At 46.3% G+C, this 11,529-nt stretch overlaps 1 protein-coding gene across 1 annotated transcript; it reads left to right on the top strand.

Annotated features, from left to right (window-relative positions):
* The first annotated feature begins 1,062 nt into the window (after positions 1-1,062).
* On the top strand, positions 1,063-3,411 carry LOC127775432 (two-on-two hemoglobin-3). The gene is made up of 4 exons (XM_052301675.1): positions 1,063-1,316; positions 1,407-1,537; positions 2,833-2,977; positions 3,052-3,411. Exons 1-4 carry the CDS (start codon positions 1,174-1,176, stop codon positions 3,149-3,151), a joined length of 519 nt encoding a protein of 172 aa, XP_052157635.1. The 5' UTR covers positions 1,063-1,173; the 3' UTR covers positions 3,152-3,411.
* The last annotated feature ends 8,118 nt before the right edge of the window (positions 3,412-11,529 follow it).

Raw genomic sequence — 11,529 nt, 5'->3', positions numbered from 1 at the left:
GGTGCCTGCTGCTGCTGGTTACAAAAGCTCGTTACGGCTTGCGAGCGTCTCGTTATCTCTAACGAGCTGAAAGGCTAGCTCGGCTCATTAGAAAAATGAAATGAGCCGAACCAAGTCGAGCCGAGCTTGTCACGAGTCGAGCAAGCTAACGAGTCATGAGCTTTTCGTCCACCCCTAGTTGCAATGGGTAAAGGCTATTTCAATCATATTATTATTAGTTTTTTAATGTAAAAAATAGTATATTGGATTTTTATTTTGATAGTATTGATATCTAATTTGAATTTTTTATGGGGATGATGGCTATATCCTATACATTGTTTTCTTATGATTTGGCAAGAATTCTAAAGGAAATAGGAGTCCAACTCTCGTCCCAAATTAACATGAAAGTTTTTTAAAAATATTTCTTATATGACTTCTTACGTATTTTCAAAAGGTGAACAAACTTAAAAACTAACTCAAATACGAACAACGTATCAAAATATCAGCGAAAACATTTTCAACTTTTATAATAGTAGAGATTAATACTCTATTAATCATATGCTAGTTTTGCATATCTTTTCTTTTTCTCCTCTCAAACGTATGATAGGATATGGTGTACCCTGTTCTTTCTACTTGGTTAAGTCAATTTCTTTTTTGATGGATGGAGTACAGCTCAATAATCCGTAGTTCATCCAATTTCACCAGTTCGACTATCCACGCCATATCCTCTTCCAGTAAAAAAAAAAAAAAACAATCTTCTTCCAGTAAAGCTGGGCGCAATGCTTTTTTCTTTAAAAAAAAAAGAGAAAAAAAAAGAAGTGGCTGATGCAAGTATGCAACCCAAGTCGCGAAACCGCGTGCTACTCTTGCTAAACGGTTTCAGCCCGGATTCCGTGGGCACCACCACCACTCGCCGGCAGATGCCGTCACCCATGGCAAAATCGTGTCGACATATATGACCTGGGCACCCCCACTCGCCGACAGATGGGCCCCACTCCACTGCGGGGCCCGCACCCTCGCATGCCCTCCTCACGATTGGCCGGCGGGTATAAAAGGCGGTGAAGTGAGTGGCGTGTGCTCTCTCTCTCTCTCTCTCTCCTACTGTAGGCCACCACCACCGCGACTGCACGAGTCAACCGCACGGCAGCCAAGCGTTTGGTTGGGGGGATCGGAGCGGCGGCGGCGGCGGCGGCGATGCAGTCGCTGCAGGACAAGGCGTCGGAGTGGAGCGGCGTGGCGGCGGGGGATGCGTTCGCCATCGACGATGGGAACGTCTTCGAGGCGCTGGGCGGCACCACGCAGCCGTTCGTCGACCTCTCCACCAACTTCTACACCAGGTCTCGCTTGCTTTCGCTCGCTCGCCGCCGATCTGGTTCGTTCTTCTTGCTCGCGATTTCGGGGGCTCTGATTCTTGGGGGAGTCAACAGGGTTTATGAGGACGAGGAGGAGTGGTTCCGGCAGATCTTCGCGGGGTCGAAGAAGGAGGACGCGATCCGGAACCAGTACGAGTTCTTGGTGCAGCGCATGGGCGGCCCGCAGCTCTTCTCCCAGAGGAGAGGTAACTAACTTGATTTCACTCTGCTTCTCTCTCCCACTCGAAAGCTCAGCTCGTACTTTTGCACATGTGGTGGCGATGCTCGGATGTCTTAACTCTCAAGAGGGACTGATGGTTGGGTGCATCAGCTAGTCGTTGGCTGTGGAGGAAAGAGTTGAGATATGAGGAAAATTATCGTTTTACTTGTTGAGAAAAGTTAACCCAGATTTAGTTACAAGCTAATAGCCAAGTTCCGCAACAATTCCACTAGCTGCCATTGTTCGCTAGATCATGAGTACCCAACCAGAAGCATCAGAGATGACTAAGAATCTCAAAACGAGCTAGAACTAGAATCCTGCACCTGCTTAGCCTTGGAGGGGAGGGGAGTTTCTGTGAAGAATATTTATTTGCAATGTCCTAACCCAGCTAGACGTGTTTGCCGATGGTAGATGGTTCACTTTAACTTACGTTTAGGGGTACAATTTAGGTCTCAAATGGTTGTGTGAAGCCCCAGAGAGGTGTGTTATGTTGATGCTCTTTTATTTTTGAGAGCATATCTTGTTCTCTTTCTGCAGATTCATCCCTTGCTCATAAATACGATGCTTACAAATAATAAGATACATATGTTGCCTTTCTCTGAGATCTTCCTCTAGAATTGAACGATTAATGTGTGCAACCTCAACTGCAATGTGAAAGCATTTTTTCTACTAAGTACATATTTTCTTGGGTACAGTTGGTAGAATTTAGCTCACTATGATTTACATTTCTTGTTCTCCCTTTACTTTAGTATCATTGCTTTTTCGTAGTACTTGCCGTTGCTGGAGGTGAATCTCAGATTCAGTACAGTGATTTTTTTTTTTGAGCAAGAGAGCAGACCCTGTATAAAGATCTTCATTGTTCTGTAATCCAATTGTATACCAGCACTGATCAGTGATCACCAGTGAATTTTCTTCTGATCTCATTCTTTTACCACATCCATATGATCAGCAATTCAGCATTCAACAACATCTAGCTGGGAGCTCATAATGGTTTAGTGAGATGTTCACTCTTCAATTGGCTCTGCTGATTTATCACCAATCTGCCAGTTGATCTATATTGGCGCAAGAATTGTGTGATGATGCCCAATAATATGTGCTTGTACTTAGTGTTTCGCGTAACTTGCCCTTGAGTAAATTTTGGATGTGATCTCTGATTTTCCTCTGTTACGAACCAATAGCAGCTAGATCACTCTGTCACTGTGCACATCAGCACATGTATCAAATACAACCGCCTGAATAACTTGTTGACCTAAAATCTGCCTATTTGATTTTTCTTTGTAGGACATCCTGCCCTGATAGCACGCCATCGACCATTCCCTGTTACCCACCAGGCTGCAGAGCGATGGCTGCACCATATGCAGCAAGCTGTGGATACTACTGACAGCATAGACGCTGCCACAAAAACCAAAATGATGTATTTTTTCAGGTCTGTGCAACAGCTGAATTCTTGCAAGCTTACACATTTCGTCCTAGGATCTTAATACTGCTCTCTTTCTCCAGGCACACTGCATACTTCCTTGTTGCCGGAAATGAGATGACAAGGCAAGGCCATGGAACTTCCTGCAAGTGCAAACATGGAGAAAGCAAACCAGCAGAATAACGATCGATTCATGCCTCTGGCCAGTAAGGCATCTGGATAATAAACGATTCGAGCCTTTAGCAACCTATCCTGGTGTTATAGAAAAAAAAAACCATGGACGATGGAATTCAGACCATCTATTCATTCACAAAAACAGTTGAGCTAACTGTTGTAGGCTTACAGCCACTCTCGAACACGGAGCAACCGAAAATTGATAGAACCTGCCTCTGGAGGAAGTTGCAAACTTGCAATAGTTATATCATACTCTCTATATTGAACAACGGATGTGTTATTTTGCGTCTGGCTATAGGCTATAGCATGTGTCTACAGACAGGGGGGAGAGAGCAAGGTCCTCTGTTTGAAGAGTTTCTAGCAATTTAAGAGAAACTTTAGCTCCTTCAAACAGTACATATCATTATTTAGATTCTTAATAATTATGGAATCTAGAAAATAAACTAGGAACCAACATCTTTAGATCTCAGAAGCTTAAATTTCTTTAGAGACCAATCAGTTACTTCTCCGAACCTTAAATTTCTTCAAATAAGGTCTGAGAAGGGAAGCCTTGGCTGAAGTTTCTCTTATATAACCGCACTATCGTTGGTCCCACCCTCTTGTAGAGTTGTAGGCTTGCACATTAGTGCCTGACTGCCTGTAATAGCACTTATTATGATATAGGATGTGAACAACAATCATTATCACATTCGATGTGAACTTGGAAGCCTCGCATAACGTAACGGAGTCGGCTTGGGTGACATTGCCTAGCTATGTCACAACATGACATTGGGTAAATCTGGACCATCATAAACAAATCCAACGGATATGCCGCCTGGCCGCCTGGGTCCACCTACAGGTGCAAAATAATACCCAATCCATCCATTCCAGCGCGTGACGGCATCCCAGATCCATCCATCGCGCACGCGCTTCGCCAGTTCGCCTCCCGTCGCCGCGAGCCAGCTGGGAGACTCGCCGCCGCCGCCGTGACCGGAGACCGCCGCGAGTGGGGAGATGACCGGGCGAGCACCGCGCGAGGCGTCCGCGCTCGCCTCGCCCGCGTCCAGCCGTCGCCGCGAGCCAGCTGGGAGGCTCGCCGCTGCCGTGACCGGAGATCGACTCGCCTCGCCCGCGTCCGGCTTTCTGGCCGGGGACCTGTCGTCCCGCCGCGGCAAGGGAGGCGCCAGGCCGCCCTTCCCTGCCGCCGCGACCGAGGGCGCGTGGAGGCGGCCGGGGAGGCGCTAGGCCGCCCTGCCCTGCCGCTGCGACCGGGGGCGCGTAGAGGCGGCCGGCCACCGGGCCTGATGACGCGCTGGTGCAGGCAGGCGGCCTCCCAGCCCGAGCACGGCACGTGGAGGAGGCTGTGTTGTTTGTGGAGAATGCTTCAAATTTTCCAGTGCCCGCAAGGTGTTTGGGAAATGCCCCTGAGGCTGTGTGGTTCTCTATTGTGAAATGCAACCGTCAGAGCTACCGCTGGGAAGCCTGGTCCTGCCCTGCCTCCTGGGATGATGCAGAGTCCTAATTGGAAGTGAATTGTTATTGTTGGCATTGTGAGATTGGGCAAATTGAATCTGTAATCTTGATTTTTGTCATCAAGGAAAAGGTGCCATCGGTAGCACTTAGGAAAATTGATTGAGATTGATTTGGATGTATGACTCATGTATGCTGTAATTCTAAAGGTAGCTAACAAATTTTGAGATGTGTCATTGTGAAATCTTAAAGAGATATTGTGCAGCTAACAAATTTTTTAGATGTTGCCCAGGTCCATGGTTCTGGACTTATGTATTGTCTGGTTTATACTGGACATGATATATATACTCCCTCCGTTTTTTAATAGATGACGCCGTTGACTTTTTCTCACATGTTTGACCATTCGTCTTATTTAAAAACTTTATGCAAATGTATAAGATAAAATCACACTTAAAGTACTATGAGTGATAAAACAACTCATAATAAAATAAATTATAATTACGTAAATTTTTTGAATAAGACGAATGGTCAAACATGTGAGAAAAAGTCAACGGCGTCATCTATTAAAAAACGGAGGTAGTATATACTATTTTCACGGCAAACCTAACCTACAAAGGGATTCACATTTTCACGGCAAGAATGGACGGTTTATAGCGCAAACTAGTGGAGACGGACAAACTAGAGTTAAAACTAGGGAAAATAAGAAGATATGAAATGAAAAGCACGATTCAATGGGTTAATTGTGTGTAAGATTATTTTTTGTTGCTAACAGAACTAGGCATGCTCTTATAAAGAAGTTGATTTTACAATATAGCAACACAGCCTCTCCACGTTTATCTAGGTCACTTAGGACTTGAAAAATATAGGACTCAACTAGATCTAGGGCAGAGGAGCAGCCTAGGATTGGAGATCTAGGAGACCGATGAGAGAAATTGATTTAGGTCTGGGCATAAAGGGATGGAAAAGAAGCTTAGAAGTGGTTGGGTTTGTAGGCTAAGGTCTCAACTCTCAAGTATTGATGTCTGGTGGTGATATTTTGAAACTTGAGTGTGGGAGAAATAATTGGAATGGACAGCGAAAAAGAATGTGCAAGCACACGCCTATTGAAAAGTTTGAAGTTTGAACCACCGTCAAATGGTTCGAGCCGGCTCGTTAGATCGAGCTGATGAGCTTTGAGAGAAGCTCGGGTCGATTTGAATACTTATCAAGCCGAGCCGAGCTTGAGCAACTCGTGACTTCTGAGTTTTCTTGACAGCCCTAGCTAAGAAAGTCTGTACCAGGCTCTACTTTGAACATGCCTAACAAAGGTAGCCTTGCATGTATAGCGAAACACATAGTCTAAGGAGGTAGCCTTGTATATATAGCCAAACACATTACTTTTTATAACGGAAATGAATTCGGCCTCTATATCCACTATACACGGCTAAACATGGAGAAACACGTAAGAAACTCGAAGTTTATATTCTGATAAACTGAAGCTAATTACAATATAACATACTCACTCATATCAGAAGGCAGCTATAGCCGAGCAGCCAGCCGGCATTGCCTCCCATTTTGTTCGTACTTATCATCACAACTCACAAGTTCTGCTACTAGCGACAGGCATGCAAGCCCCCTCCTCGCTGACTCTCTCCAGTTACTTAATTACTACTATCTGATTACCCCATATGTGCTATTCCTTTCATTAATTACTTGTATACGCGAAGTAGTGGCGAACGCGATCGATCGGGCCAGAAGCCAATCAGGCATGCATCACGGCTGTGCGACTCGCTTATTCGTGATCGCCCGCAGCACGGGGCACACGATCGGTACCAGCCGCAGCGCGGGGCACGCGGTCGACCCCGGCAGCCGCACGAGGAACGCGGTCGACGGTAGCAGCCGCAGCACGCGGCACGCGGTCGACACCGGCGGCCGCAGCGCGAGGAACGCGGTCGACACCGGCAGCCGCACGGGGAACGCGGTCGAGCCAGCCCGAACCCGGATCATTGGGCTGGAAAGGGTCGCTTGGATCCACCAACATCTCTGCAAAAATGAAGACAAAATCAGGGTATTGCACAATCAGGTGCATGGAAGCGAACTCAGCAAGGACGAAGAAGAAGGAGAAGGAGAAATCACCGGCGGTGCTGGTGATCACCGCGTAGGCGACGAGCAGCGCCGCCAACTGCAGGAGCGCCAGGGAACGGGCAGATCGAGCGAAGGACGCCATTGCGCGCGGTACTGATCACCAGCTGGGTCGATCGATCGGCAGCTCGAAGTGTTGAGTCGTTAGTCGTTACACACACAGCTTATATATTCTGCTGGCTTTCTTGCTGCATGTTCGATGGTGTTCAGGGGTGGCCGTATTTATAGGCATATCTGCGCGCCACTGTTACTCGATCGTCTCTCTCCATGCAAACTGGGCCCGAGAGTCTAAATCTAAGGGCGTCTGGATACTAAATTTCCAATGTCTTTTGGCTTTCTACCTTGACAATTGCTTTATTAGTCAAGGGAGTGGATCTTATTAAGCTCTTGACAGCATGTGTGCTTATCTTTTTGTATATATACGATCTAAATAATTACGTATGAAGAGTTCTGGAAAAATACACTTCTTTTTTTTAATCGCACCTTAGTACAACAAAAATTTACGGGATTTCTGTCAGAAATCTGATTTTGGGCCACCGGGTCCATGCTAAAGATTTGTGCTGACTCCTTCTCCTTCTCCTTAAGTTCCACCGGTGGCCCAACCAACAAGGTTTAGCTGTGCGAGGCAGAAGACCGGCGGCGGCGGTGAGCGGTGGACACGAGGCACAGCCGGCTTCGGAGATAGGGGCAAGGTACCAACTCATAATTGGTAAATTTACGGGTTCAATTCCTGCTGTATGCACGCGAACCGGAACGTTCCATAAGTCTATTGGAACTGGCTCTCTAGCCTATCAAACCATAGGCGCCTTACCGCCCCCCCTTTCTTTTTTGAATGAAACAAGGGAGAGGAGGAGGCCGAGTGGGCGGGCCTAGCAGGTGCCGTTCGCGCCATTAGGCGCCGACCAGGGTGGAGGTGGGGTGGGCATCACCAGTGAGCTCACTTCTTCCCATTTTGCCAAGCAATGTGTGGGAGAAAAAGGGGTTGAGAGTATACAGTTACTATTAATGTTTGAATCTCGATACAGTTCTAGCCATGTAAAAAGTCTCTCAAATCTAAGGGTTTTTTTTTTGTCAAATGTGCAACGAACATACATGTATACCTTATTCTTACAATCGAGAGAATGACTGATATATCTTGAGATTGATAAAGTTAACATAAACATCTTGGTATTAACTAGTACGTAGGTTATCACTAAAAGAATAATTTGTCACACATACCAGCACCCGTGTTACATACCACCAAAATAATAATTAGCCACACGTATGACATATCAGCACACATTTCTCTTTACAAAAATAGGAAAAATTACAAAAATCACCTTAGAAATCACTTGAAATTTGACATTTTACCTTGTAAGTTAGTTTGCTGCGAATGCCTACCCCCTACTTAGTTCTGTTGTTAAAACCACCCCCAATGTACATGTGCTTAACCAAATCATTACGTTTTCATAAACTGTGAGGTGTCAATATGGTTTATACCAAAATTAAATATTTCTAGGAGTATAGTCTTGATATTTTTTTTTGAGAGTACTCAAATAGAATTTTTGATGAGTGCTTAAGCATTGTTGCACTAAGTTTCGCTATATGACGAAAAAAAAAGAATAAGTCTAATACAAGCATTTGGACAAGGATGACTCGGCTAGCTTAGCTTGGGTGGCTCTACATTAGTGATAACATGCTGATTCGTGATAACATGCTGATTCGGTTAAGCTCATATGTATTAGGGTGGTTTAATTTTTATATTAAAACTGACTAAAGATTGAGCATTTCGAATAAAATGATTTATCAAGTGAAATTTCAAATTTTAACTGACTTATGAGGTGGATTTTATAATTTTTCATATAAAATTTAAGGTTAAATTTGATCCACACGTGAAAAAAATCTATCCACTTATAAAATGAGGGCGGACCTTTCCCCTATTTAATCAAAACAAATAAGTAGAAAGCATGGCATGCTTTGTATATATGCACTTTCTTTTGGACCCAAACACTTGTGCGTGTGAGCTTTTTCAAAACAGATAAGTAGCAAAGTACATCATGCCGTCGTTGGATGCAGGTTTTTCGAAACAACGGCACGGGTAAAGGGTTTGGCCGAGTAGCAAAACTGGAAGATCGATGCGTAGGTGAGTTATGCGTATGACGGGATTACACGACACGGCCGCCTCCAGCCCTCGAGCCTCGCCGCGACGACCTTGCGGACCCACCGGAGGTATGAATTTTTTCATTTTTAATTTTTTTTAAATATTTACAGAAATAATCTATCGTTGCAAAAATTTTAAAAGTAGACCCTGCCGCTCTAGTGGAGGGCGGCAAGCTGACGTGGCAGACGACAGCTCGACGGCGCCACGTGCGCATTTTGCGCTTTGGTCCTTGCCGCCCTTACAGGCGTAATGCATTTTGCCCAGCTGGAAAGAAGCATTTGGCTGGTTTTTTTTGCATCTAGGTCCCTTGCCTCCCTCCTAGAAGGCGGCAAAGGACCTAGATGTAAAAAAAACCAAATCAAATGCTTCTTTCCAGCTCTGTTGATATGGCCCTTCCTGGGTTGTCTTTTTTGCATGGAGGCCCCTTGCCGCCCTGGCAGTGGGCAGCAAGGGTGTTAATGCAAAAAATTCAACTTTTTCAATCGGCCGTCACTGCCCGTCGAGCTGCCGTCTGCCACATCAGCTTGCCGCCCTCCACTAGGGCGGCAGGGTCTATTTGTAAATTTTTCCAATGATAGATTATTTTTGTAAATATTATAAAAGAAAATTTTAAAAATGAAAATAAATTCCCGGAGGTATCGGCCGGCGGGTGTACTGTCCGGGGGGTTTGCGGAGATATGGCTACGAGCCTACAACGCAAGAGCCGGGGGATCGAGGCTGATGGCCCATTTGTTAGTACGGGCAGGGTGATGGGCCAGGCGCACGCGCACACAATGAATAAGTTTATTTTAGGTCTCTTAACTTGACAGCGAGTTTGATTTTCGTCCTTAAACTGAAATAGCAGATACAATGATTCCTTAGCTGCCAAAACCGGTGCAATATATGTCACAGGGCAGTGTAGCGGGTGATTTTGTCTGATGTGGCAATTTGACCGAGTCAACCATGCTTTTCAGCATGGACCCCGCATGTTAGGTCCTCTTCACCTATCTCTCTCTTCGTCATCTCTTTATTTCTCTCCTTCTCCTCTCTTTGTTTCTCGCTGTAGTTTTTGTTGCGATGGTGGCTGGAACAGGGAGTTGGCATGGGAGCAGACGCTGCATGCGGCGCGCGAGGCCATAGGGTGCGGATAGCGGCAACCAACAACAGCGTGGAGAAAGTCGTCAGCGTCGGCAGAGGATGAGGGATGAGGATCGGCAATGGCTTTTGTGACCCAACCAACTGGTCAGGGGAGCGAGACACCATCGCCACGCGTGTTCGTTCCTCTTGTGTATTCTTCAAGTCCTCGGAGCGCTAGCAGGTGTTCTGGCTAGAAATCCAGCCGACGTTCCTCCTCTGGCTAGACCTGGAGGCATAGCCGGTCGCACCAGTTGAGGATCTGCCTGTTGGTGTCGATGTGGTCGATGCGGTAGACCTCGGGAAGGAACCTCTCACCGCCGCCACGTCGGCGTCAACCATGTTGTTGTACATCACCTTCTCATCCGGCGATAGGTGGAAGAACTCCCTCGTTGCGGTGAGGATCTTGTCCAGGAACGGCTCCGCATGATGTGGCCGGTCACTGCGAAGAGCCCCCACAACTTGATCGCTAATAGAAGCTTGGCCACCTCGTCGACGTCCCCACTCTCGGGCAGTCGGCTCATGCCTTTGGTGGGGATGGCAGCGAGCTCCTGCTGCGCTGCCTGCACGGCGCCGACCATAGGGCGCGGGAGTGTGTGGCGATGACTGGCGGCAGTGTGGAGGAAGGCGTTGGCATTGGCGGCGGCGGAGGAGGGACAGGGATTTGAAGAGGGCGGAGGAGACACCGAGCCGTGACGTCCGTTTTCCCCTTATGCACTTTGAGCGATAGCCGTAGCCTCGCGTCGCATAACAAGACCTGACCCGATACCCTCCTCGTGATCTCCCCCTTCCGCTCACTACCACCATCGCGGGAGAAGCTACTTCATTACGCATGGCAGCGTGCCCCGCCACGAGCACGTACGCGCGCTGCACCTACCCACCTTCTGTTATCGCATTAGGGTGACGGATCGATATTGGAGGGTCACACTTTATGTGGGATATATACCACACCTTTAACAAAGCAAGGTGTGGCAAAACTTAAGGGATGTTTGGTTGAGTACTTTAAATTACCAGGAGCATGACATAAGTTTTCAGCTAACTTATGTAATACGTGGTTAGCAATTTCGGAACAACAGTTTAGCTAGCTTGAGCTACTCTTTTTTACCTCAATGGCATGTGGAACTTACATGATGGAGAAAGCATCTTGTGATAAGTATGGCTATGAACCAAACAACCACCTGAATCAGTTAAACATGTACCAAACTTAAGATGCGATAATACTAATCAAGTTGTGGGAGCCAACCAAAATAGCCCCTTTTGCCACCGACCAATGCAAACAACCCAGCCACTTTGTACATTGACAGTTTGACACCACCTTGATGCCTACTTGCCTAGTACTATTTTTATTTTTTGTGTTGGTTTGTGTCTTGGTAGTGCCTCATTTGCAAAGAAATGGTATGCTTTTTCTCCTATCTCAGTAATTCTCTTTGCCACATCTAATTTGATACTATGTGATAGGCCATTAATTACCATAATCACTATCAGCATTGGAAGAGTACACTGCTCTTAGCATTGACAACACCAGTCTTTTATTTCCTTTTTAGACCACATAGTTACACGCTCA

This window comes from Oryza glaberrima, chromosome 6 (assembly GCF_000147395.1).
Source record: "Oryza glaberrima chromosome 6, OglaRS2, whole genome shotgun sequence".
Taxonomy (NCBI): Eukaryota; Viridiplantae; Streptophyta; class Magnoliopsida; order Poales; family Poaceae; genus Oryza; species Oryza glaberrima.
The sequence above is the reverse complement of the archived record's forward strand: the minus strand, read 5'-3'. Positions and strand labels throughout refer to the sequence as shown.

What these genes read in the sequence shown, in the direction of transcription:
- LOC127775432 (XM_052301675.1), top strand. Translation starts at nt 1,174, where the DNA reads ATGCAGTCGCTGCAGGACAAGGCGTCGGAGTGGAGCGGCGTGGCGGCG. An exon ending in TCCACCAACTTCTACACCAG is followed by an intron (nt 1,317 to 1,406) that starts GTCTCGCTTGCT and finishes GGGAGTCAACAG; the next exon opens with GGTTTATGAGGACGAGGAGG. An exon ending in GCTCTTCTCCCAGAGGAGAG is followed by an intron (nt 1,538 to 2,832) that starts GTAACTAACTTG and finishes TTTTCTTTGTAG; the next exon opens with GACATCCTGCCCTGATAGCA.